The 23,871-nt window shown below is 39.8% G+C and overlaps 1 protein-coding gene across 1 annotated transcript; it reads left to right on the top strand.

The window, feature by feature from the left end:
• The first annotated feature begins 4,809 nt into the window (after nt 1–4,809).
• cilp2 (cartilage intermediate layer protein 2) lies at nt 4,810–23,833 on the top strand. Its single transcript, XM_004554896.3, has 10 exons — nt 4,810–5,028; nt 11,274–11,351; nt 12,729–12,998; nt 13,169–13,351; nt 13,904–14,059; nt 14,159–14,476; nt 14,888–14,996; nt 15,656–15,813; nt 17,766–20,194; nt 20,286–23,833. Exons 1-9 carry the CDS (start codon nt 4,965–4,967, stop codon nt 20,171–20,173), a joined length of 3,744 nt encoding a protein of 1,247 aa, XP_004554953.2. The 5' UTR covers nt 4,810–4,964; the 3' UTR covers nt 20,174–20,194; nt 20,286–23,833.
• The last annotated feature ends 38 nt before the right edge of the window (nt 23,834–23,871 follow it).

The following is a 23,871-nucleotide window of genomic DNA, read 5'->3' as shown; positions in this document are numbered from 1 at the left end:
TAGGTTGCAACCAGCTGGTGAATACATTAAGTTTTTTTAGTAGTATTTCTCAGGACTTTTTATGAAATTAAGAATTGAAGCCAAAATTATGAGAGAATATTGGACAAACTTGACTCATTTGACAGGAGCAAAAATACCTCAAATGTCATTCTTTTAGTCTGAAATTGGATGGGTTTTCCAGAAGTGATCCAGAGCACACAAAACCAAAAGTATTTTACATTTTTATACTGATATACATATATCTATTCAGATGGATTTCATGTGCCATGTCTCAGTGTAGTTTTTATGGCACAGTGATGTCAAAGTTCAAGGGGAACCTTGACACTGTCACGAGAACTGTCTGTGTTCTCACCACATGGTCATGGTCACCTGCTGATCTTTGAATGGTCCTTGGAGAATCTCAAAACAGTGAATTAGAACCACAGCATAGCTTTGGTAATGCAAGCTGCACATACGGAACAGAGGTTATACAGAGGTCAGAGAATTAATGAGTACAGTGCATTGGCACCTGCAATGCAACAAATAATGTAAAAATAAAAAAATCGGAATCATTTATTGTGAGCTATAAATATTATAAAGGCATCTGAGCTGCCATTAGCTTAGATGTAAAGTTATTAAATTATTAATTGATGTTTGACAGGCAATTTACACCTTTTAAATCAGTAGTTTAACATTCAGTATGGACATTTATTTCCATACTTGAAATATATTAATTAATTTCATTGATTAATGTCTTTAATAGGGTCAAAACTGACTGAAAAGGCATGAAATATAAACAGTATGTAAGGGTAAACGCATTACCTTACCAGAAACTGGAGTCTAAAATAATTTTAATGATGTTTTTAACTACATGCCAACATCAATATTAATGTTTTATAAGCTGAATAAGTCCAAGTCCAGCTTGTGCCAGAAAACTAAATGATGATGGCTTTAAAGAAACATAGACAACATACATTTCCATCTTGGTATTCTAGCTAATATACTGTATACCCATACTAAAGTAATTTTGCTTCATTTATTACCTTTGATCTTCAAGAAATGCCCTTCAGTGTCAGGACAGCTGCCAAAATAGACTTGAACGCTGCCTATTCTGTTAAAAGCATCCAGGCCACCAAGCTATGTAATGTGCACTTCTCATGCGATTATTGCCGGGCATCTTAGGTGTGCACACACTGTTACATCTGTTTATGGATTCCAAACTGGATTTGATTTGGTAATGAAACCCACAAAGAGGTGTCATCAGGCTATAATTCGCTGTAGAGGAAGATCCCTCATTACTAAGCTCAAGGTTGTGGCCTTCAGTGATGCTACAACTGCTGTGCTGTTTATAAATGAAGTAATGTGTATATGTATGAAGTGCATATGTTGCACCCTCAGAGAGACATGACTCCATTATCCTTTTTTTGCAACTTTATTCTCCTCAGTTCAGGTTTGGAGTTTACAGGCAGCATAGCATATAATCAGCAAAACATCGCTCCCACATCTCAGACACTGTTTGTTTTTCTACGCTTACTGATGACATCACACGTCTGAACTCTGACCTCCTGGAGGTCACATTTTGGACACATTTCTAGTTAATGTTTGTGGTTTAGTCCAAAAACAAAACACAATTAAATAAGAATAGTCTTTAAAGATTTTCCCAACAATTCAGAAAAATGTAAGTTTTATAACTACTTTTAGAGCGCAACACATACTAATTCACTAATGCCCAGTGTGGGTGCACATGTGTGAGTGGGTGTAGAAAGTCAGTGAAAAGGAATGTTGATTCATTTCTTTTTTGCTCCGTGGTATTAAATCTGTCAGAGGCAAACTGAAAAACGTTGTAGAAATATGTCTCGGCTCTCAGCAGCCGTCCCTTTCATGCCTGTCCAATCGCTGTCAGGGAACAAGACTTGTTGCCACTCTGTCTTTTGTGCTTTTCATTAAAGTGGCGGTGTAATGAGCTTTAGTGTCATCAGTGGCCTGGAGAAATGAACAGCCATAACTGACACTAGCACTTGTTTGTAAGAGTCAGCGAGATAAAATCATACATGGGTAAGAAATGTAGGCCAAAAAAACCAAAAAAAACCCCAAAAAACAATTTAGGGAGCAGCAACAAATAAGAAACATAAATCCAGACTGTCTATGGCATAAAAAATTAAAGAAACTAAAGGATCTGCCTCTGAAAGGACTCCAGCACCTTTTCATGATGATAACTATCATCTTTAAGGAGAGAGAATCATTGACTATTTCTTAGATTCAAAACATCTTGAAAAATCTTACCTTTAGCTACGTGGTACTGTAGAAAAGTATTGAATCACAACTCATTTCTTTATATATCATGCTAGGGAAATGGTGAAATATGTGTAGAGATTTACTGAATCGTGTGCAAACGAACACAGAAATACAGCATATAAGGCAAAAACAGAGTTTGTACAGTTTTAATGAGCTTGAAAGCCAATCTTTGGTATGACCACCTTTATAAAGCAACTCAGCGTAAACTCTCTTGGGAAAAGCTTTCGTTTCATTAGTTAGTATTCAGGAATAATTCTCTAGGCTTCTTCAAATGCATTCAAAGCTCTTCTGTGGATTTTCTTTTCTTTTAGTTTTGTCCTCTGTCAAGAGGATCCCACAGTGCTTCAGGAATATTAAGGGCCAGGCTTTGTAAATATATTTGGACCAAAAGTTTAAAATTTGGATTCATTGCTCCATCACACCAATTGTAAGTCCAGTTCTTTTGTACCGGTTTGCCTCATTAAGAATAGCTTCTTCACAGACACCCTTCCACTGAAAGCATTTTTGGTAATGTTTCAGTGAACAGTAGCCTGATTATACATTTCTCAGGCCTTTTGTCAGGCCTACTGGATTTCTTTCCTATTTCTTAAGGACACAACTGTGTGCTAAGTGGCTTAACAAACAAAAACCATTCTTCTGGAAGTGTTCAAGTACAAAGACTGGACTCAAAATGAATGAAAAAGCAGCCAATGTCCAAAGAAAAACTTTGAAAGAACTTTAGAAAGCCTGGAGAACAATTCCTCAATCTCCTGTTGACCACTTTAAAAACGTACAAAAAAGTCTGGCTCCTTGGAAAGAAAAGAAATTAGGGATGAGTATGAGTGCTATAAACAACAGTACACTACAAGCAAAACAACACAAAACAGCTTGAGTAAATATAGAATAAAAATGCATTTCTTAATGTTTCTTCGTGACAGAACCGAGAACTTATGGGAATCTATTTCCTAAATATTGTCTTGTTGAACTGTAATCCACATGCAATGGTGGAAAATGAGTCTTTACCTCATTAAGAAGTATTTCATACTTCAGCTGTCTGAGATGGAGCTGGTGCTGGTACTCCACTGGTTGCCAGCCCAGGGGGCAGGCCTGTCTAACAGGTCACAAGAAAAATGTGGGGGGCCACTGGATGATTAATGAGAGAGGAAAGAAGGAAAAACAAAGTTCTGATACACAAATCTGTATTTATTCTGTGGACTTGTTTGTTTGGTGGAGCTGCTAACAGCTCATCTGACATATGAAACCTTACGATCCTTTTAGCCAGTTTCATTTGCCAGGGAGCTAAGGGTGAAGGTGGGTGGCTGGTGCAGTTAGGAGGTTCAGGAAACACTGGTGCTTTCTTTAGGACTGCATTGTATTTTGTATCATTTTAACAGGAAACTCTTAATGTGAAAAGTAACTGATAATAAGATTAGTAGTAAAAGCACATTTTTCTAGGTTTCAGAATTGAACCTAAACATAAATCTCATTACTTTTCAGCCAATTAACCGAAATTAGCTTTAGTCCTTATCAAGATGCAGACGGGGACTCTGGAGACTTTTTAACACCTTTTTAAAAGTTTTAACCCAGTGGGATGTTTAAACAGTTCAGCCTAATTAGTGTATTTAATTTCCATTGCTTTTACGAGGATCTTTACTAAATAAAACACTTCACATCCTGTAAACGAGTCCAAGTACATTGCACCTCATAAGCATGTCTCGTGTCTGCGCTCTGAGGACTTTCCTGAATAGCATGCCATATGACGCCACTTCCACTCTTTGGCAGTGCATCACCCAGCAATCAGCAACTGCTAAAGAGTTACAAAACTGAACCAGAAGTTGAACCCGAGGGAGAGCAGCATCTGGCACTGTCCCGTGTCTGCTGGTAAGACAAAGGTAACACAGATTGGGAGGGGGGCCAGCAAAGGACATGACAATTTACAGAAGATGATTATAACTGTCATCTCTTGTTTATAAACACAGTCTTGAATTATTATTGCAAATCACAAGGAAATGTATTGTGTCAGCTAGACGTTCATATTTTAAATGCCTTTTAAAAAAAGCAAGAGAAAAAATAAAAATAGATTTTTCAATCATCCGGAATTAAAGTTCTAAAATTCTTTGCTTGACAAGACACACGTAGAAACTAGAATAGAGATTTAAAGATGGAAACACACACGTGAAGCCACACACCTGTTGTGTTGCTAAATATGTATTCGCTGGTGCAATAGGGTGGAGGGGGGTTACAAATCAATGTAACTCTTGAGTTAAACAAATGCAAGTAATGCTTTAAATAAGCCACAAATAGTGAAAAAAAAAGCTAAGAAGAACAGGAAAGCACCCTTTTACTTTCAGTAACCACAGGCACATGTACACATTTGCCTTCTCTTTCCTTGCGTGTGTGTGTGCTCCTTCCCCTCTCTTCCCCCACCATACCCTTACCTTTTTTTGGACCATGATACGGGGGACCCAGATGTTGCATTTCACTGGCCAATGGTGAGAAGAGAGGGGCTGGATTGGTGTGCAGTCCCGATGCCCCTTCTTTTAAAAACGGCTGAGCTCCTGTCTCCAGCTCAGCAACTCAACTCACACGAAGGAGCAGAGGCAAGAGTTTGTCCAAACAACAGCCTCAGTCACACCTGAGGACCTGAAGTAGCTACACTCAGCTGAGAGCTGAATTAGTTCGTATCGATGCTGTAGAGAATCGCCAGCACAATGTTGGGATTAAATAAAGTGGCGCTGCTGCTGTCTTTCCTGGCCTCGGTGGCTCTGAGCCAAGGTAGGTGAAGATTGATGATTGAACTGCTAATATATTATTATCATGTCAGAATGACACAATCCCAAGAAATTGTTGTAACTACAGATTTGCCAACAAAATGATGCTCGTGAAACTGCAAATGTTGAAAATGAACCTTGAGCAATTTTCAGTTTTCATTTCATAATCACACAAGAAAGAGGGCCAGTTTATGAGTATTAACACATGTGCCGCACAACTGACAGTAACTGTAGAGTTTCCCAAGTTGACGGCATTTCCCTAAGGATGTCAGAGCGGGATGTTGAAAGAATTTAGACAAATGTCTGAAGATGAGCTCATATGATAAGAGTAGTGCATGATTAGTGTCTGTGTACTTGGATTACTTACATTGTTGGGACATTAATCTGTGTTCAAAGTCAGCCTACTCCCTTCTGGGGATGTGAAGTCATAAAGTCCGTATTGTAAATCACAAAATGTTGTGAAAGAAGATGTGGTTTGAGGTTAGGTTTAGGAAAGTAGAAATACTTTTTACGGGGATAATAAGTCTCTGGCAATGTAAAACTAAGTCAAAGTAACATCCTTTGAAGCGATGGAAACGTGCGATAAGACTGCCTTATTACCTCTTTATCTTGAAATCTCGAATCTAAAGCCATATGCATGTTTCTCCTGCACTTTTAATAACACAAAGGAGTTGGATGGAGATGGAGTGGGATGTTAAGGAGAAGAGGTCGTGAAAACTGTCCCTGCAGTCTCGTTTAATCACAAAACAACAACAATTTCACAGTAGCCGCCACTATCAGCAAACGGAAGGCCTGCTTTATGAAAATTGTGTCCAGCTTTTATTACTTGACCAAGATCCAGTTTGAAATTATAGCTTTTTTTGCACTATTTTTCTAATGTAGCTCCCGGTTTTTAATGCTGGTTAAGTGTTGGTTATCTGCAGACATTAGCACAACACAGTTTCTTCCAGATGAGATTAGAAGTTCTTCCCAGCAAACTTCACTCTTATCGTCCACTGAAAGTTTGCCATTCTTCCTGAATGACACCAGTAGCAGCACTTTTTCCAGAGCTGTCACTTTCTGTTCGCCTTACAGCTGCTTCACATTAGGTTTTTCTCTCTTTTTTCCAAAGTGAAGGAGCTGGCAGTTCATAAAAGCAAATGAGTGTGAATACACCTTAATAGTCTCCATGTCTTGTTGGGCTCTGAAGCCTCTGAACTGTAAATGTCTTTGTGCCATTCACTGATGAGTATATATAAAAAGATTAGAGACCAGTGAAAGTGTATGTATAAATGGTGATTCATGCTGACTCTGATTGAACAGAACACTCCAACCTTAAAAGTTTAACGCCTCATGCCACGCTCCTTTAGCAGTACATCCACATCTTGCAGTAAGGTGGTGCATTTTTGTCCTTATTTCACCCTCTAACATTGGGAGCAGTCCCTAAAGATATAAACGCAGTTACCTTGGAAACAAGGTGCAATAATCACAAACCCAGTGGCCCACTTTTCCACCTGCTTGGTTTGTGCTCGGCTTAATGACAAAATGGAATAAAAAAGAGGAATAGGAGAACAGGTAAAATTACTTTACTGCCTTTTTTTCCACCGTCACACTGGCCAGCATTTCACTCTTTCCTTTTCACTTTTGATGACCAGTTCAGCCCTCATAACTGCATTCAATCCACTGCTAAAGTAACGACTGCGTGTCTCCATCTGTCCGCTCGTCTTCATCTGCTCGCCTTTTGTTTCTAATCTGTCTCCCTCAGGTATTTCCCCACAAATACTTTCCCCACCTTTCTCCCTTCTATCTCTCCCTCAATCACACTCCCTCCTCCAAACATTCTCTCCTTGCCTTGTTTCTCAGTCACCCTCTCCACACACCTTAGAGCTTAGAGGTTTACAAGCTGTTTTTCTATTTAAAGTTGGCAGCTGCTGCTGAATGCCCAACTTAGAGGGGAAAACAGTGGTATTACCACCTTTGGGTCTAAATCTTTCTCTTCTCTTCTCTTCTCTTCTCTTCTCTTCTCTTCTCTTCTCTTCTCTGCATAATTTTCAGGCAAAGCCAAAATAGTTGGTGAGTAGCTGGAGGGCTGTTAGTCAGACGGAGGGGTAGTTCTCCAGATGCTGACCACTGTCTGCTATAAAGCACAGAGCTGTCTGGCCAGCTGACTTTAATGACTGACGCAGAGATTACATAGGATCAAACGAAAAGGCGCAAACTCCCATTAGTGACATGCTGCAAGCCACAATCACATCTTTCATTGCTTTTCTTTTCTACTCATGTGTACAGACACAAGAAGAGATGCCAAGAAATTATTTGTTGCAGGAGTAATCAGCTGCTTTACATTTTCAGCTTCTGGCTCAGTACCTGTGCACAGGTGGGGAAGTTCAACCTCCAGATATTTTTTCTTGAGAAATTCAACACTGACTAACGTTTTTTAATAGTATCAAGGAAACAATGCGGTGTTCCACAAATATCCTCCTTTAAATACACAAATCATCTGTTATACTTTTGTAAATCCTTAAATCATGTGGTTGGTTTCCACCATTAGTTAATGTCACGGACAAAACTGCTGAGAGCTTGAGAGCCTTTTGGGAAGAAGAAGAAACTTTGGGGTAAAGAGAGAGAGAGATAGGCACTGAGAGAAAGAGCAGACTTTTCTGAAACCACACACACCTCAGTTAAGGAGCTAGCCAAACGCATAAACAACTTCCAGATGACATGGCAAACGGATCATCACATACACAGGCCCCCACACACAATGCATACACAGTTCATGGATGGAATGCCTCTGTTATTAACAGAGGACTCCTCTGGCAGCTGTCACACACACTCCTGAGCCCGAGCACGAGCGACATCAACAAATAAAGCATAACCCCATTCTTTGAGCGAGCTGTGCTTTGTCTAGTAGGTTATGTAACACGAGGAAGGAAGCTGGTGTTTTCACATCTTTTCCTTCTTGTAGGGATCTGGAATATTATAAATAAACAGGATCCAGACCTTTTACTTAGCCTCATCTGTCTGCCAGCCTGCATCTGGCACAACCATACCTCCTTAATATGAGTGAAATCGTGTTGGGTGAAACTTCATAAGGTCCTCCATTTTCTCCACAGTTCCACTCTTCAGCAGCTTTTTTATTAGATTTTGGCTAAGGTAGAAATTTCTCACTCAGAAAGTGAAGGAGAGCAAGGCTGTCCTTCACAAAGGCACCAGGGCTTAGTGGATTTGCCTCTGTGCAGCCAGGCTGTAAGTGAACCAGCTGTATTTCAGAATGAACCACTGTGACGTAAATCATTGAACCCAAAGCTAGTTCTCTAAAATAAGACTTGCAGTTGTCACAACAGACCTATGGTGGATAAAGAGGACAATGAATGCAGCGGTGGATGAAAAGTAATCCAGTAGCTATGTTTCAGACATATAAGTGACATTGCTTGGTATTCAGGAACTTACCATGTTGCTATATGTGGAAAAGGATGCAGATCTCTTCGAACGCACCAGTGCAGCTATCTTGTTACCTTGTCCAAGGTTTGTCCAAGGTTTATGATGGTGAGCATGGCTAAAACTGCTGGCACTTGAATGTAAACATATTTCATTTTGAAATGACTAACGTAGTTGTTTCTAACAGGACAGCCTCACGTTTCCACCAAACTGCATCTATTTCCTAAACTTAACCATGCGATCTAAACAAAGCTAAACCACAACATGTCACGTCATAAAAGAAGTTTATTGTTCAGCGGTGATTTGACAAGCGCCAAATGGGCCGTTAAATCAGAAAATCAGAAGCAACATACACAACGTTTGGGTTGTGTAACAGCAGCTGCAAAAAGTCAAAGCGTAAAGACATTTCTGTTCACAAAAAAACCCCAAACCCATGAACAAGGTATAGTGCACCAGTCAGTCCCTTTAGGGTGTATTTTCCTAAAGCTTAAAAAGGAAATAATAAGTTCTAACTTTGGTCCCGTTGGCTTGAAAAACGTGTGTTACTTGCCTCTTGATGAGGTAAATTCGCTAACATTCCAGCCACATGAAGCAGTGCCCCCATAAAATCCCCTAGCATTTAAAATTCATAATGTGTTAACATGTCCCTCAGAAGCACAATAAGCTTTGAGTGCGCTGTGGGAGCCAAGCCACTTCATCCCAGCCATTACTAAGGTCACTACCCCAACATTTGCCTTCTTCTGTAGCTGATCTGGGTTTCCTCTGTCTGCTTTCTAAAACCATTAGTCACCCTATAATCCACAGAATTGTTTGCCATTTCATTTTCATCATTATCAGACATCTTGAAATGATAATCCTGCGGTTCTGCTGTGAATTCCCTTTGCTCTGGTGTGAAAAGGAAAGAAAAATGTTATGTAACAGGAGCCGAAATAGTGTTTTGGAACTTCTTGGAAATAACATGCGCTTCAGGATGGGGAGCATTATTAATTAGCCACAGGAGTTTTAATTCATTTTTAATAAAAGAAAGAAAAGGCTTCTTTGTGCACACAGACACACATAAAAAAATGAACAAAAAAAAATCCCCTCTTGCCCCTGCGGGTGGTCTATCCTTCAAGCTCGGGTCCTGTACCAGAGGCCTGGGAGCTTGAGGGTCCTGCGCAGTATCTTAGTTGTTCCCAGGACTTCTGGACAGAGATCTCTGATGTTGTTTCTGGGATGTGTTGATGATTTGTGAACATCATTGTCACTGAGAAAAACTGTGCTTTACCTGCTCGGGAGACAAAAAAAAATTGTGAAAAAACTATTTGAACTGATTTACTAAACTAAATCTGCAGGAAGAGCCACATCTGCTCACCAGATCAGTGTGAAAGCATTTGCTTCTGTTTATAAGTCATTCCAGGGTATCAGAGAGACAAAGCTGATCTGGAAAAATATCAATGGTTTTTAAAGCCAAGGGCATAAAAAAATCAACAACCATGAAGGTCAGCTGACTGTCTACGTTACCTTAAAATGTGAAGTTGATGTTTGTCCTGCTGAACTGTTATCCTTCTTTTGGTAAATCTATCAAAAGCCATCAGGGCTTGAAAAGAAATGTGCTGGCATGAAACGAAAGACTTGAAGTGAGCTGTAAAACCAGCGGGGACTGGGATCGATACCGGTCTCTGTGCTGGGCGTCTCTGCTCGTAAACTCAGCAGCGTCTCTCCCACAGTTCTAAGCACTTGCACATATTACACACGCACACTAAAGTGACATAAGCCACTTTTTGTTTCTGTCACAGACTGACATTTATTTTTTCCGCATGGCCACATTTCACATTTCTTCCCAGAGTTTCTAGCGAAAGGAGAAATGTCAAGCAAACAACTGACGCTTTTCAAAACATAAAAAAAATTGTGCCGCAGGAAAATGAATCATTGCACATCAAAGCATGCGTGAAAATGTACGGTGCATGCTTAATAAATCAAAGGGAAAAAAATTACATGAATGCCAGCTTTAATATCGTTCTTTTTCTAAAAGGTTAGTATTTGCTTACTTCTTACATCTACTGCTGTGTGTATGAACACACGCGCTTAAAAGAAGATGATGTAAGACTTATTTAGTGATGTAGGCATGCAGTTTGTGTTCAATACATATTTTGCAGTCATATGTCCTTCAAATAAAACCAATTTGCATGAAATTGCTGCATGTGTTTGAGTAAGAGAAAGAGGTGAACAGAAAGCTTCTGCACAGAATATCAGATGACTCTGCAGGTTCAGATTTTCTCAACTGAAGGTTCATTAACATCCTCAACAGTAGGTGCTTATTGATGGATCAAGAGGAGAAGGGAGGACAGAGGAGGGCAAGAAGGACTGAAGAATGAGAAGATGCATGACAAAGATTTCTGGGGGAGATTAGATAGGGATTAGAGAGTGCCGCTGCTGAAGAGCAGCTATGATAAAAGAGAAGACAGAGAGGAGTGAAAGGGGAAATATAGGAAAAAAGAAAAGTGATGGATAGATGAAAGCTTACATCTGAGAGAAAGAAAAGGGAATAAATCTTCAGTTTGTTGTTATTTAAGCAGAAAGTCTCCTTGCCTCGAAGAAAGAGCAAAACGTGCACGTGTCCATACAAAATTGGAGTAAATCGCAGCAGCTGTTCAAAACGCACACACATTGAAAACTTGATTTTATCAATAGTGTAGTTTAAGCAAGCACAAGTATAGATATTTTCAAAAAGGTAACACACTCTCATCTCCAACACATGACTTCTAGAATTTCTTTTCTTTCTTCTTAAAGTTTCTCAAGGACAAAAAGTGTAAGCTCGGTCTATAACCAGCTGTTTTCTTGTGTACGCAGAATCACTGAGAACTGAGAGTCATTCAGACAAGAGACGGAGAGTGGCCTTCAACATGTACGCTGACTCACAGACAACAGGTACCGGCGGGAGATTGAGAGCTAATTCTTTGGCAGACATTTTCAAACCGCCAGAGTTTAAATATCAGCTGAAAGCAAAAGTGCAGGCAGATCCTGGCCAGTATTATAAAACTATCAGTACGCTCGTTATTGCTATTTGACTTGCTGATTTAGCAGCCTTACTAATGGCTGTGACTAAAACTTTAAAGACTCAAGGTAAATCCTTTAGCGCCCAATAAAGATGTTACCTCAGAGATTTTACTCCTTTGCAGACTCGTAACTCAGAAAACTTTAAACTCCAAGGCATGAGGCCGAGACATAATTTTAGACGCAGTGTGTTTTGTCTTTGTATGGTGTCCATTGCTTTTAAGAACACATCTGCTTGGAAATAACAGAAAAAAGATGGTCCTTTTAACTTTGTCTAAGTCATCCAGCGATGCTGTCTAGACATCCTTGGCTACAGTAGTAATAATAGTTAATTACAAAAATACTTAATTACAGATACTTTATTCAATGGAATAATAGAAGCAAATAAAGACAGGGCTCAAGTCTGGACCCAAAGCTAAATAAAAATCACTTCGTGCACCATAATAATTCCTGTTTGTTCCACTAAAGGCCTGTTGTTATGGAAACTGTGTTTCTGATCAGTGAAGTAAAACAAAGAGTGGGAGTTTTTAAAACTATAATTGCTTATGTGGATGAGGTTATCTTGCAGCTCATATCACAGTTTTTTCAGCAGTTATTAAGAACAGATAGAGGTGTAACACTAAAAGACATTTCTGTACAAAAGATGTATGACTAATCTGCTTTCTAATCATTCACTGTTAGCATAGCTGGGAGGATCGTTTGCCTCAGTCAGCTTTCCGTGATGTGAACAGCTTTAAACCACAACATTAATACAATTAGGAGCATTTCAATAAACAACATTTTTTTTTAACTATACAGAAACAGCTGTATAGTTAACACATAATCAATTCTTGGTGGACATTATTGTTTGGGAGTAAAGCAGTGCTTTACTTTAAAAGGAAAACAATCTATCACATGAGGCTAATCGGTTCCTTTTATTTGTAATTCCTCATGTTTCTCAGTAGGAAATTGTTCAGGTTTCAGAACATGCCACAGATGGAAAATTAAACAGAATGCCTCATGACTCAAGCCAGGGGGCATGGAAAGATCCTCAACAATACAAAGCTCCCTGGAGTATATGAAGTCAGTTTCAGATGATAGTTGCAGACCCCTGAAAGCTTGTAACCCATCCCTGCTGTTCAAGTCTTTCTTAATTCTTAACAGTCTCCCCCCATGTAAAACTAGCTCCAACCTCCACACCACAATTATTAGTTTTTTCTAATGTTCTATCTTTGTGGTTTTCATCCACGTCTTCCCTTCATGCGCCTCCAGGCGTGACTGAATGGACATCTTGGTTCAACATTGACCATCCTGGGGGAAATGGAGACTATGAGCGCCTGGAGGCAATTCGTTTCTATTACAGAGAGAGAGTTTGTGCACGGCCTACAGCCATGGAGGCTCGTACTACAGACTGGGTGGCAGCGGCAGAAACTGGGGAAGTGGTTCATTCAAGTCTGGAGAAGGGATTCTGGTGCATCAACAAGGAACAGCCACATGGTCGCGTTTGTTCTAACTACCATGTTCGCTTCCAGTGCCCCCCAGGTAGAGCCGATTACAGCAGCCCAGGGCTGTGGAAGCTTTTTCTTCACAGAAATGAATATTTAGCCAAAACACTACAAAAACTAAACAAATATTAAACATTGTAAACATTGGTGCATAGCTACATCTTTCAAGATTAGAATGTCCCTCTGTCCTCTGTAATATGTTTTTAGTGCAGAGCTATTGGACTGAATGGAGTGAGTGGGGCCCCTGTTCAACCACAGTTTGTAATGACGTGGGTGTCCAAGTCCGCCGAAGGAAATGTGTGAGCGCACAGCTCATGCCTCTGCTGTTGGTGCCAGCATGTCAGGGGCACCATTCAGAGAGAAGAGAGTGCACCACCCCACCATGTACAGGTAACAGCCAAATATCAATCACCACCAAATTTCGGACAGGACCCTAAGCTAGTGTAGAGAATATGGTCTTTGAACTACACATAAACTATTTTAATCAACAAAGTGATTCATAATGTCCCTTTTTATTGGTGAATTCCCCAAAACATTCCTTTTAAACCATTCAGTACACTGTAAAAAAAATTCAGTAGAAAAACGGAAAATGTCCTGGTAATTTTCTGCCAGTACATTTTCTGATTTTTTTACGGAAGTTTGACGGACTTTTCTGTAAATGATAAAACGGAAAATTCTGTAGATTTATAGTATACTCTCTGTACCATTTACGGACATTTCCTTCAGCTATAAAATGGAAAATTCCATTTATTCACAGTATATTTTCTGTATCATTAATTTATGTTTTCCATTAATAGCAACAGTCTTATTGATTGAAGCTGTTTCAGTAAAGTTCTAAATGCAGCTAAATCCTTTAGAAATCCTATAGTCAGCACAAGGGAGTTAACAATCCATTTGATAGAATGATTCACTGAAACTCCCTTCCGTTGTGTCTTTTTGTAGCTAAATGGAGTCCATGGGGTCCCTGGGGGTCATGTTCAGTGACCTGTGGTGGAGGTCGCAGGATTAGGAGAAGGACTTGCGTAAGGACTTCAGCGACAGTGCAGTGTGTGGGACGGCCTGTTGAAATCCAGAAATGTGGAAAGACTCCATGCCCAGGTATGCAAAGCCACACTGCATTTAGCTGTAGTGAGGCATTTCTTTACTTTGGTGTCTTGATCAGTATCTGCTAACATCTCAACGCTTTCTTTACAAAAGCCAAATGCCAGTATGTGTGCACTGAAGGCCATCCCAGTGAAGACTGCAGTCACTGCGTGTGCAAAGGCCACATCCTACATGGTGATATCTACAGTGTGACCGGTGTCCCTGTGGCAGGAGCCTTTGTGTCACTAGCCAGCCATCCCAAGGTCATCCGTGCCCGTACAGATGCTATGGGTCACTTTAAGCTCCTAGGAATCTGCTCTTCCAGCCCAACTTTAATCACCATCAGGAAGGAGAAGTTTGCCCCTATCACTGTGTCCACTTCCAGTAACACCACAGGCATGTCCTGGGTCCGGGCTATTCTTAGATCAGCTGGTAAGTGCAGATAAATGAAAGAAAAGTGATTACATATTTTGGGTTGTTCTTAAAATAGGTATTATTACAAGACTAGCATTATTATTATTCCACATAGTCTACAGATCCTTCAATCATATTCTCAGACGACTGAAAACAGGAAATTGACAGCTCTACAACATAAACAGTTTGGACTATTGTGAGACTTTACATAGCTTTGAGCAGTGACTTGGTTGCATGGAAACCAAATAAAAATAGACTTGAGCTGCTTTCGAAAAGGCAATTCCCTCAACAATCATTTTTCACAAGCTCAGAGACCGACGGGCGAATAAAGTGTAATATTTGAATTTTATGAGCTCTCTATGACCTGCGGCACCATTCACAACAATCAGAGTAAAGTCTTGATGATTTGCTCCTTTCTGCTTTCCACAGAAAAGCCGTACATTGTGAAGCACCCAGAGGATAAAGTGCGTTACGAGGGAGGACGGGTGCTGTTGTGCTGCAAGGCAGCAGGATCACCAACACCTGACAAATACTACTGGTGAGATGAACATCATTGTTGGCACACTCTCATAGAATAACACTCAAAAAATAGCTACAGTCCTTCCTACACTTATGAAATGTATAGTTTTTAAGTTACAGGTTATAAAACTAAAACATAAGCTCTATAAGCTAAAGTCATCTGATAAATCTTCCTATGAAAGTCATTGTACAGTCATTGTTAGCATAAATCATCAAAATAAGTATAACTGGTGGCATATTTGCTAACATTTTAGATATAATTTTAAATATAATTGCTTAGCTGATTAAAGTTCAATAAACATTCCACAATGGTAAATGGCCTGCATTTGTATAGCACTTTACTCAGTCCCTAAGGACCCGAAAGCGCTTCACACTACATTCAGTCATTCACCCATTCACACACACATTCACACACTGGCAATGGCAAGCTACATTGTAGCCACAGCTGCACTGGGGCGCACTGACAGAGGCGAGGCTGCTGGCGCCACCGGGCCCTCTGACCACCACCAGTAGGCAAACATGGGGTTAGTATCTTGCCCAAGGATATTTGGCATGCAGCCGGGAGGCAGCCTGGGATCGAACCACCGACCTTCTGATTAGTGGCTGACAATAATGTAAAAAAGTAAAGTGAAGAACAAATCACTCTCTCTGTTTCTTTCTTTGTGTCTGTTTATCAAGGTATCACAATGGGACTCTGCTGGACAGGAAGGTATACAAGTATGAAGAGGAGCTTGTACTGCGAGATCTGAAGCCAGAGCAGTCGGGACAGTATTACTGTAAAGCCAGCAGCCCTGCAGGAAGCATCAAGTCCTCCCCCGCCTTCCTTACTGTAATTGGTATGTGTAGCACCAAACAAGAATGGCAGAAACAAAGAAACCACTTCCTCTGCCAGAGCTAATGCCCCATTTAGTTTTTTGTAAGTGAAGACGCTGATCTGGATTGGCACCAATAAGATTTTTCCCTTGCCCATGCACCACCTCCGCACCAAGTTTATGAAATGCAGACTAGTAGTATGTATGTAGTCCTGCTAAGAGAATGACAGATGTGTGACCCTTGGAAAAAGTTATATAGTGTATTTACATGTACTGCATGCAAAGCACTGAATACCAGTGTTTTTTCTGTTTCAAGGTTGTTCTTTAAGTAAAAATAGTAAAGTTCTAGTAAAATGTAATTAATCTTCATCAGACTGAGAAGAAATAATTTGCTATGATGATAGAAAGCGGCACACAGGGATTATTGCTCAGGATGGCTACCACCCGAGTGCATTTGACAATGACGTATTTAGTCAATGTCTTGTACTGGTTCAAGTATAACCACTGACAAAAAGCAAACAACCGCAACTCTACTGTATAAAGAGCAGCTGCCTCAGAGATTGAATACACAGTTAAAGAGGAATGTCAGTGCTGAGCTCAAACCAAGTCATCCATGAGCCATGTCTACGCATTAAGAGGAATCAAACAAAACCACAGTGGCTTACAACTGAAAGAGAGGAGAAAGTCAGTTAATAAACTATCTTTCATTAAAAAAAAAAACCAACATGGGAAAATGAAAAATATCAGTCTTACGATCTGGCAGAGCCTGGAGGAATAGATTTTTATTGTGTTTACATTGGTTGAAACTACAGCTTTCTAAACAGGGATTCTTTATTGTGTGAGAGGGCTCTGGACACTGTAAAACCTCAAACCCAATTTTTCCAGAACACCCAGTGTTGAGATGAAACCCAAGATTGTCAATAAATTATGTTTCTTTTCTCTCTCAGACTCAGACAAGTATGTCTTTCCACATCCATGTGGGAGAACCCCACATACACAGCTTATATTCTCCAGGTGCTTGTTAGTTAAGACACAGATTAACAAACAGGCTTTTCATGGAACAGTGCTAAAGCAATCAATTCTAGGCAACAGACAAATCCCTGTACTCCAAAAGTCATTATGGCTGGAGAGACTTTATGTGTGCAGAACAACACCTGCACCTCAGAGCGGGATGATAAACATGCCTTCATCCCAATAGTTTCTTTTCCCCTTACACATAATGCAGAAGTTTAATTTGAATAACACAATATGTTTACAGCTGTTCAGGAGGTTATATGTTTTATAATTCATGATCAAAGGAAACTTGCAAAACAATACAGCAATCTACAAATCAAACTGCTTCATGTCTTTGCAGTTATTGACTTATGTGGGAGATGGTGAGCTTGACAGGGATACTTAACTACAAACAGCCATGATATCCTGCATACTAATTATGCTGCCAGTGGGTTGTTGAACAATTGGTCGTTCCTTCCAGTTCCCAATTGGATGGTTGGTGAAGAAACCTTTTCTTAAGCTTGAAGTCTAATTACCATTTTATGCATATTTCACAATCCAACTTGGCCACTTAAATGCACTTTCAGGTCATGCAGACCTTGGACGTTTGTGTGTACTGTGTTTTTAATGTGAGCATCCATGTGTGAAAAATAAAGGTATAAATATTTTTATACATTCCACCAGCAAGTTCTAACTATTCTCTATACCTGTTCCACATTATGCTTATAAATCAATATGCAATTACCCTCAAACCAGCAATTTTATTTTAATGCTAGATTGTATATTTGACAAACTTTCAAGAGCAGATACAGCAAAGCAAATAGAACATGAACTGCCCTGTTTTTAATATGTTAACTCTGCATTTACTTCCGAAACACCATCAAAGTCACATTACACAGCAGTCAACTTAAAATTTATGGCAATATTTCTTTCATGATGATGAAAGAACAAAAGCTTAATGTCATTTATTGTCTATTTCACAGACAAAGGAGCACCAGCATGCAATTCTACCCCTGAAACACATCTCATCAGGCTACCCACAGACTGTGTTCAACCCGGGACTGACTCCAAGTACTACAATGCTGGCCGCTGTCCTCACAACAAATGTGCTGGTTCCCTAGATTTTGATATGGGCTGCAGAGATGGAGCTGGATTCTGTTGTGGTGTTAAAAATATGGAAAGCAGAATTATTGACTGTGGTAGCTACAGCCTCCCCATCCGTGCTGTGATACAGTGCGGTTGTCAGAAGTGTGTGCAGCCAACTGTGCTGGTTCGAGGTCGAGTAGTCACAGCTGACAATAATGAGCCTCTGCGTTTTGGGCACATCTACATTGGTAAAGAGAGAGTGGGTACCACTGGATACCAAGGAGGCTTCACATTAAGAATCACCCCTGACACACAGAGATTAGTTGTAAATTTTGTTGATCCTAGTCAAAAGTTTATTGACACGCCCAAGGTGTTCATCTTTGACAAGAAAAGTGGATCTATTTACCACGATGTGAAAGTGATGAGAAAACAAACACCAATTGATATCAATGCAGGAGAGACCAATTTTATTAGCCTTGGAGAAATTAAAGATGAAGACCCCATAGGGCAGTTGGTTATTCCTCCTAATTCTTTTCATAAGGACAATGGAGAAATCTACGAAGGAACTGTCAAAGCCAGTGTCACATTCATTGACCCAAGAAACATCACTACTGCAGCAGCTGCCCCTGGCGACCTTAACTTTGTGGATGATGAAGGTGACATGCTTCCTTTAAGGACCTATGGCATGTTTTCTGTAGACTTCAGAGATGACTCCAACAAGGAGGTACTTGGAGCTGGCGCAGTCCAAGTCCTCCTTGACACACAGCACGTCAAAATGCAAGAACATATTCCCCAGATGAAACTGTGGTCTTTAAATCCCGACACAGGAGTCTGGGAAGAGGAGAGCGACTTTTCTTACAGCACAACAACTACTGGTGGTCATGGAAGGAGCAAGCGCGAGGAGCGCACATTCCTCATAGGCAACATGGAAATCAGAGAACGCAGACTTTTCAATTTAGACGTACCTGAAAATAGACGCTGCTATGTCAAAGTTCGTGCCTACATGAGTGACAAGTTCCTACCTACTGAACAGCTGGAGGGTATCGTGATTAGCTTGATAAACTTGGAGCCCAAGCCTGGTTATTCTTCTAATCCCAGGGCATGGGGCCGCTTTGACAGTGTCATAACAGGACCTAATGGGGCCTGTTTACCAGCTTTCTGTGATGCCCAGAAGCCTGATGCTTACACAGCTTATGTCACAGCAATGCTGGGTGGGGAGGAACTAGAGGCAGCTCCTTCCTCCCCAAAGATGAATCCAAACATCATTGGAGTCTCTCAGCCCTATCTAGATAAAATAGACTACCAGCGTTCAGACCATGATGATCCAGCATTAAAGAAAACTGCCTTCAAAATCAATTTGGCAAAGCCTAACCAAAACAATTTTGATGAGACCAATGGGCCAATATATCCATATCAGAATTTAATAGCTTGTGAAAATGCCCCTGTTGATGCTAATCATTTCAGGTTTTTTAGAGTAGAAAAGGACAAGTATGAATACAACGTTGTTCCCTTTGAGGAGAATGATTTGACAACCTGGACAGGAGATTACCTGTCCTGGTGGCCTAACCCCCAAGAGTTTAGAGCATGCTTCATCAAGATTAAAATTCTTGGACAGAAAGAAGTCATGGTCAGGTCAAGGAATCTGGGAGGAACACACCGAGAGACAAAGGGCCAGCTTTATGGAATTAGAGACATTCGCAGCACTCGGGATATGCGAGAGTCCAATACCTCAGCAGCATGTGTAGAGTTCAAATGCAGTGGCATGTTATTTGACCAAGCTGAGGTGGACCGGTCCCTCATATCAATCCTTCCACAAGGTAACTGCCGCAGGATCAACACCAACAACCTCCTACAAGAGTATCTCATTAAACATCCACCAGTGGCTCAAAACAATGAGTCTCATGCTTTCACCATGTTAGCACCCGTTGACCCTTTGGGACACAACTATGGTATCTACACAGTCACAGACCAGAACCCTAGAGTGGCCAAAGAGATCGCTATTGGGCGCTGCTTCGATGGCACCTCAGATGGTTTCTCCAGAGAGATGAAGTCAGACTCTGGAGTTGCACTTACCTTCAGTTGTCCAGAGAGGAAAATCAACAGGGAAAGCCTTTTCCAGCGTCTGCAGACCAACCCAGGTCAAACTTTGTCTCAGATGGCGAGGGACATGAGAGAGTTAGATGGTCTGCAGATGAGGAGATCATCCACCCAGGTAGTTGCTTATCCTTCAGAGCAACGGGGTAGGACCCAGAATCGCAGAGTCACCTCAACCACCAGAAGAAGAGTATCTACACGCATTCAGTAATGCCAACAGAAGTGATAAAAAGTAGGTTGAAATAATATAATTTGATCAGTGTTTACACTAGCAATCACATCAAAATGATATATCTATAATAATCTTTTCTTTATATTGTTAGGTCTTCAGTTGAGAGTCATATGATGGCATCAAGTTCAGAAGATTGTCTGTCTGCTGATGAGTGTGAATCCCTCCTTTACTATGAAAATCACAAACCCGAGACAGACATCAATTTAGAAAACTCATTAGGTCTGACGTTTATTCGAAGAATTTGGTATATTAATTTCTCCCATCCACGGTAAAAGACAGGTATCATTTGTTTTTATGTAACTTGGTGACCAGCTTTTATTGACTTTGCTCTCATTTTATGAATGAATACACTAAATTGAGGGTTGAAATTGGAACTTTTATAGAGCTAATTTGTGGCATTCCACTTCCATAGTGGGTGTTTTTGCTGACATATCTTGATGCTTGACCCAAAACCAGAAATTTAAAAACTATAAATACTATGGTAGACCCCAAACACTTGGTAATTGGCCATAGCTTTCCACTGAAGTCATGCTTTTCCTCAAGATCAGAGAGAAACCAACGTGAGGTCCTTGTTGTCTGAAGCAGACACTGAGCCCTTATTATACAAACTCAGAAACTCTCCATGAAGTGGAGGAACATGCAAAAGAGACAGTGGGGTGAAGCATGCCACCCAGTGAACAGAGAATCTTTTCAGCCATGCTTCTCAGTGTTTTTCATTAGTGTACCATATTGCCAACTGTGATTCAGACAGACGTTCTTCCACACTTACTTAAAATGTGGAAGACTGAGGCTGTCGTCATGACAAGCAAGGACCTTACTCTAGACTGGCGCTTCAAAATAACGATAATTGTTTTTGGAAGCATGACATGATTTCCTTCCCCCCCTCTGCACATTCCACATTAGAACATCACCAAACAAAGTGTTACTTATAATAATCTATTCCTCAATACTTTCATTCTCAGCAAGAAGCTCTTTCAGGGTCTAAATGAACTTTGTTTTTGTTCTAGGGCAAAGTGTTTATGAGCTGCCTTTATATCTTGAAGTGCAATAAATATCATTAAACTTGAGAATGAATAAAATTCAGCATGTTTCAAACTATAACAGTTCATGAAAAGTGCTGCTGGTGAATTAAATAAGTTTTTCATGTTGCATGTTGTGTGGCTCCTTGCACAAGAATCTTGTTGTTGATTTAGTTGTGTGATTTTCAGCCAATAACTGAAGTTGTGTTGTGCAACTCTTTGACTCTCTGAGTCACTGTTTTTTTTTTTTTTTCATTCTTTGTAGCATGAATCTGCTGACTTTACAATAATCTTTTTGACTTCAGTTTGCAATCTTGTTAGTAGGACAAAAAAACTCCATTGTCATTTCTTAATTAACAAAACATGATTTCTTAAGCATGAGAATTCAGAAGAAACACAACTTGTGTTTACAAGTCAGGTTTTTATTAAGCTGTGTAAAAGTATGAGTAGCAATACAAATAAATGTAGACTATAACGCCATATGGATATGGAAATAGACACATGAATTGAGTTTTTGGCTACTTTAACTGAACTAAGTAATAGGCATGGAGTTTACTCAGTGATTAAATCTATTGTTTATCTGCAGTATGGGGTTTTGCGGACCCATGGGAGAAACCCTTCGAGCTGAACTAATCCCAAAATGAATAAGGTGCACTATGGACCTTGGAGAAACCAGAAGAGGCTGACAAGTAAATATAAGCCTGCTGCTAATTAGAAAATAAATTACATATTCTCTTGAGAACTGTAAAAACAGTTTGACTTTCACAAACAACCAAATTGAACTTAAGCAATCAGCAATAAATTGGGCACAAGAGTATTATGGACACATATTTCCTTTGAAATTGCTACCGAGCTCTCTGCACATTTAACATTTGAAGATGTCTTTTTTTTTTCAGTTCATTTGTGCTGTTATATTTTTAGTTCTGATGTGCAACAGATTTATCATTTAATATGCTGTAAATGGTATCATTTCAAACTTATAAATCTTTCTATGTGGAGCACATAACAGCACTCCAAACATAGATCTATAGCTTGGCAGCCTGTGCAAACTTCAGAATTATCATTGACCTCTCTAATCACAGGCCTGTGGGCTGTGTGTGAACGAACAGTTCAGATGTCCAGTTGGAAACAAACATGTCCCAGCAGCAGATACAGCTTCCACCCCGTAAGAAAGATGATGATTGAATCCAGGTGTAGGAAGAGATAAGTCCTATAAAATGCAATAGTTTGTGAGGTCAGCTGAAGGGGCCAAACAGATGTAGAGCAACTAAAGGAAATGTTAGACCAAAGACATCAGAAAAAAGAGAAGCAAGATTATCTAGTGATGGGTTTAATCATTTCAGGGTACGGTTTGAAAAAGAAAAAAGAGAAGGGAAAATATTAGTGGTCTTTGGCCTCATAGCCCATCACTTACAGAATCTTGAGCTTTGAAAGTGGTTGCACATGGAAGAATGCAGATTTTCTTCAGGGAATGCTTTGACAGGAGAATTGGCTTATTCATGAGAAGAAGTTATCAGGAGAGCTTGAAGGACAAGGTAACAATAATAGCCTGAGTAAACCATTATGTAAGGCTTTGCATGGAAAAATAAGCTGTGCTCTCCAAACAGCCACTTTGTCTTTAGGGAACTTCAAAGGAGATTAAAGAACCTCTGCAATGTTTGGTTTAATCGCTCAAGAAAAAGTTTCCAGATACTTTAAAATCAAATAAAGACAGTTTGAGCCTGAAACCAACAGATAAAAGAAGATGAAAATATTCCTTTTTTAATTAAAAGAAACTGTTTATCTTGACTCGTTGGCAGTAGTAGTGGCAAACCTTTTACTTTATTTAGTGTCAGAATCATGAATATGATTTATGTATTTGTGTTTTAAACTTCTAAATAAATTGTTTGACATTTGGAGTTAGCTGGGTACTGGCTGTATTTTTTTAATGAACCCACTGATGTAAGGGTATCATCACTATTCTCATCTCCAAACTCTGGCAAGGAGGAGAATGAGCGTTTTTCCCAAAACGGGGAACTAATGTCTAAAGCATACTATTGGTATAGTTACAGCTTTGCAGAATTCTTGAATGGTAGAAAATTGGATATTTTCAAGTGTATTTCAATCCATCTGGCAAAATTTGAGGTTTTTTGTGGCAACTGATATTCGAAAAAAAAAAAAAAGAATCTAAGGAGTGGATTTCTATTCAAAATACTTGACCTGAGTTTGCCTCTGTTCTGCAGAAAAGCACAAGTCTCTGAATCCACCAGAAACCATCCACAATTTATCAGAAACTTAAGCGTAAACAGACATATCCATTTTCTCTTCTGTATAGTCCAGCAGGGTCTCAGGGAGATCATAATTTATTCACAAGACGGTCAGCCTTACACCTTTCCACCGCTTTCTGGAGGACATGGAGAGAGTTGCATACTTGCCACTGCACCCCAGGAAGAAATCCTGAGTAGTAAAAGAATTACATAAATCAGCTCTTGATAATAGTCTGTAATGCTAACTATTGCATGGAGATGCTGAATGCTTTGTTTCTCTCTGAATTAGGTCTTTATGTGTAAATTGTGTATTGTATTAAATTTGGTATAAATGTACGAACGAACAAGTGTAAATAAATGATTTTGTGTAAACATTTTGTTTGATGTTGTCCTCTGAACTGTGTATAAGTTT

Source organism: Maylandia zebra, linkage group LG23, assembly GCF_041146795.1.
Source record: "Maylandia zebra isolate NMK-2024a linkage group LG23, Mzebra_GT3a, whole genome shotgun sequence".
Classification (NCBI taxonomy): Eukaryota; Metazoa; Chordata; class Actinopteri; order Cichliformes; family Cichlidae; genus Maylandia; species Maylandia zebra.
Note: the sequence above shows the minus strand (reverse complement) of the source record. Positions and strands in the feature narration are given on the sequence as shown.

Bases quoted from the DNA above. Each gene is read 5' to 3' on its own strand.
- cilp2 (XM_004554896.3), top strand. From the start codon at position 4,965: ATGTTGGGATTAAATAAAGTGGCGCTGCTGCTGTCTTTCCTGGCCTCG. The intron at 12,999-13,168 runs GTAGAGCCGATT...ATATGTTTTTAG, and splicing joins TCGCTTCCAGTGCCCCCCAG to TGCAGAGCTATTGGACTGAA. The intron at 13,352-13,903 runs GTAACAGCCAAA...GTCTTTTTGTAG, and splicing joins CACCACCCCACCATGTACAG to CTAAATGGAGTCCATGGGGT.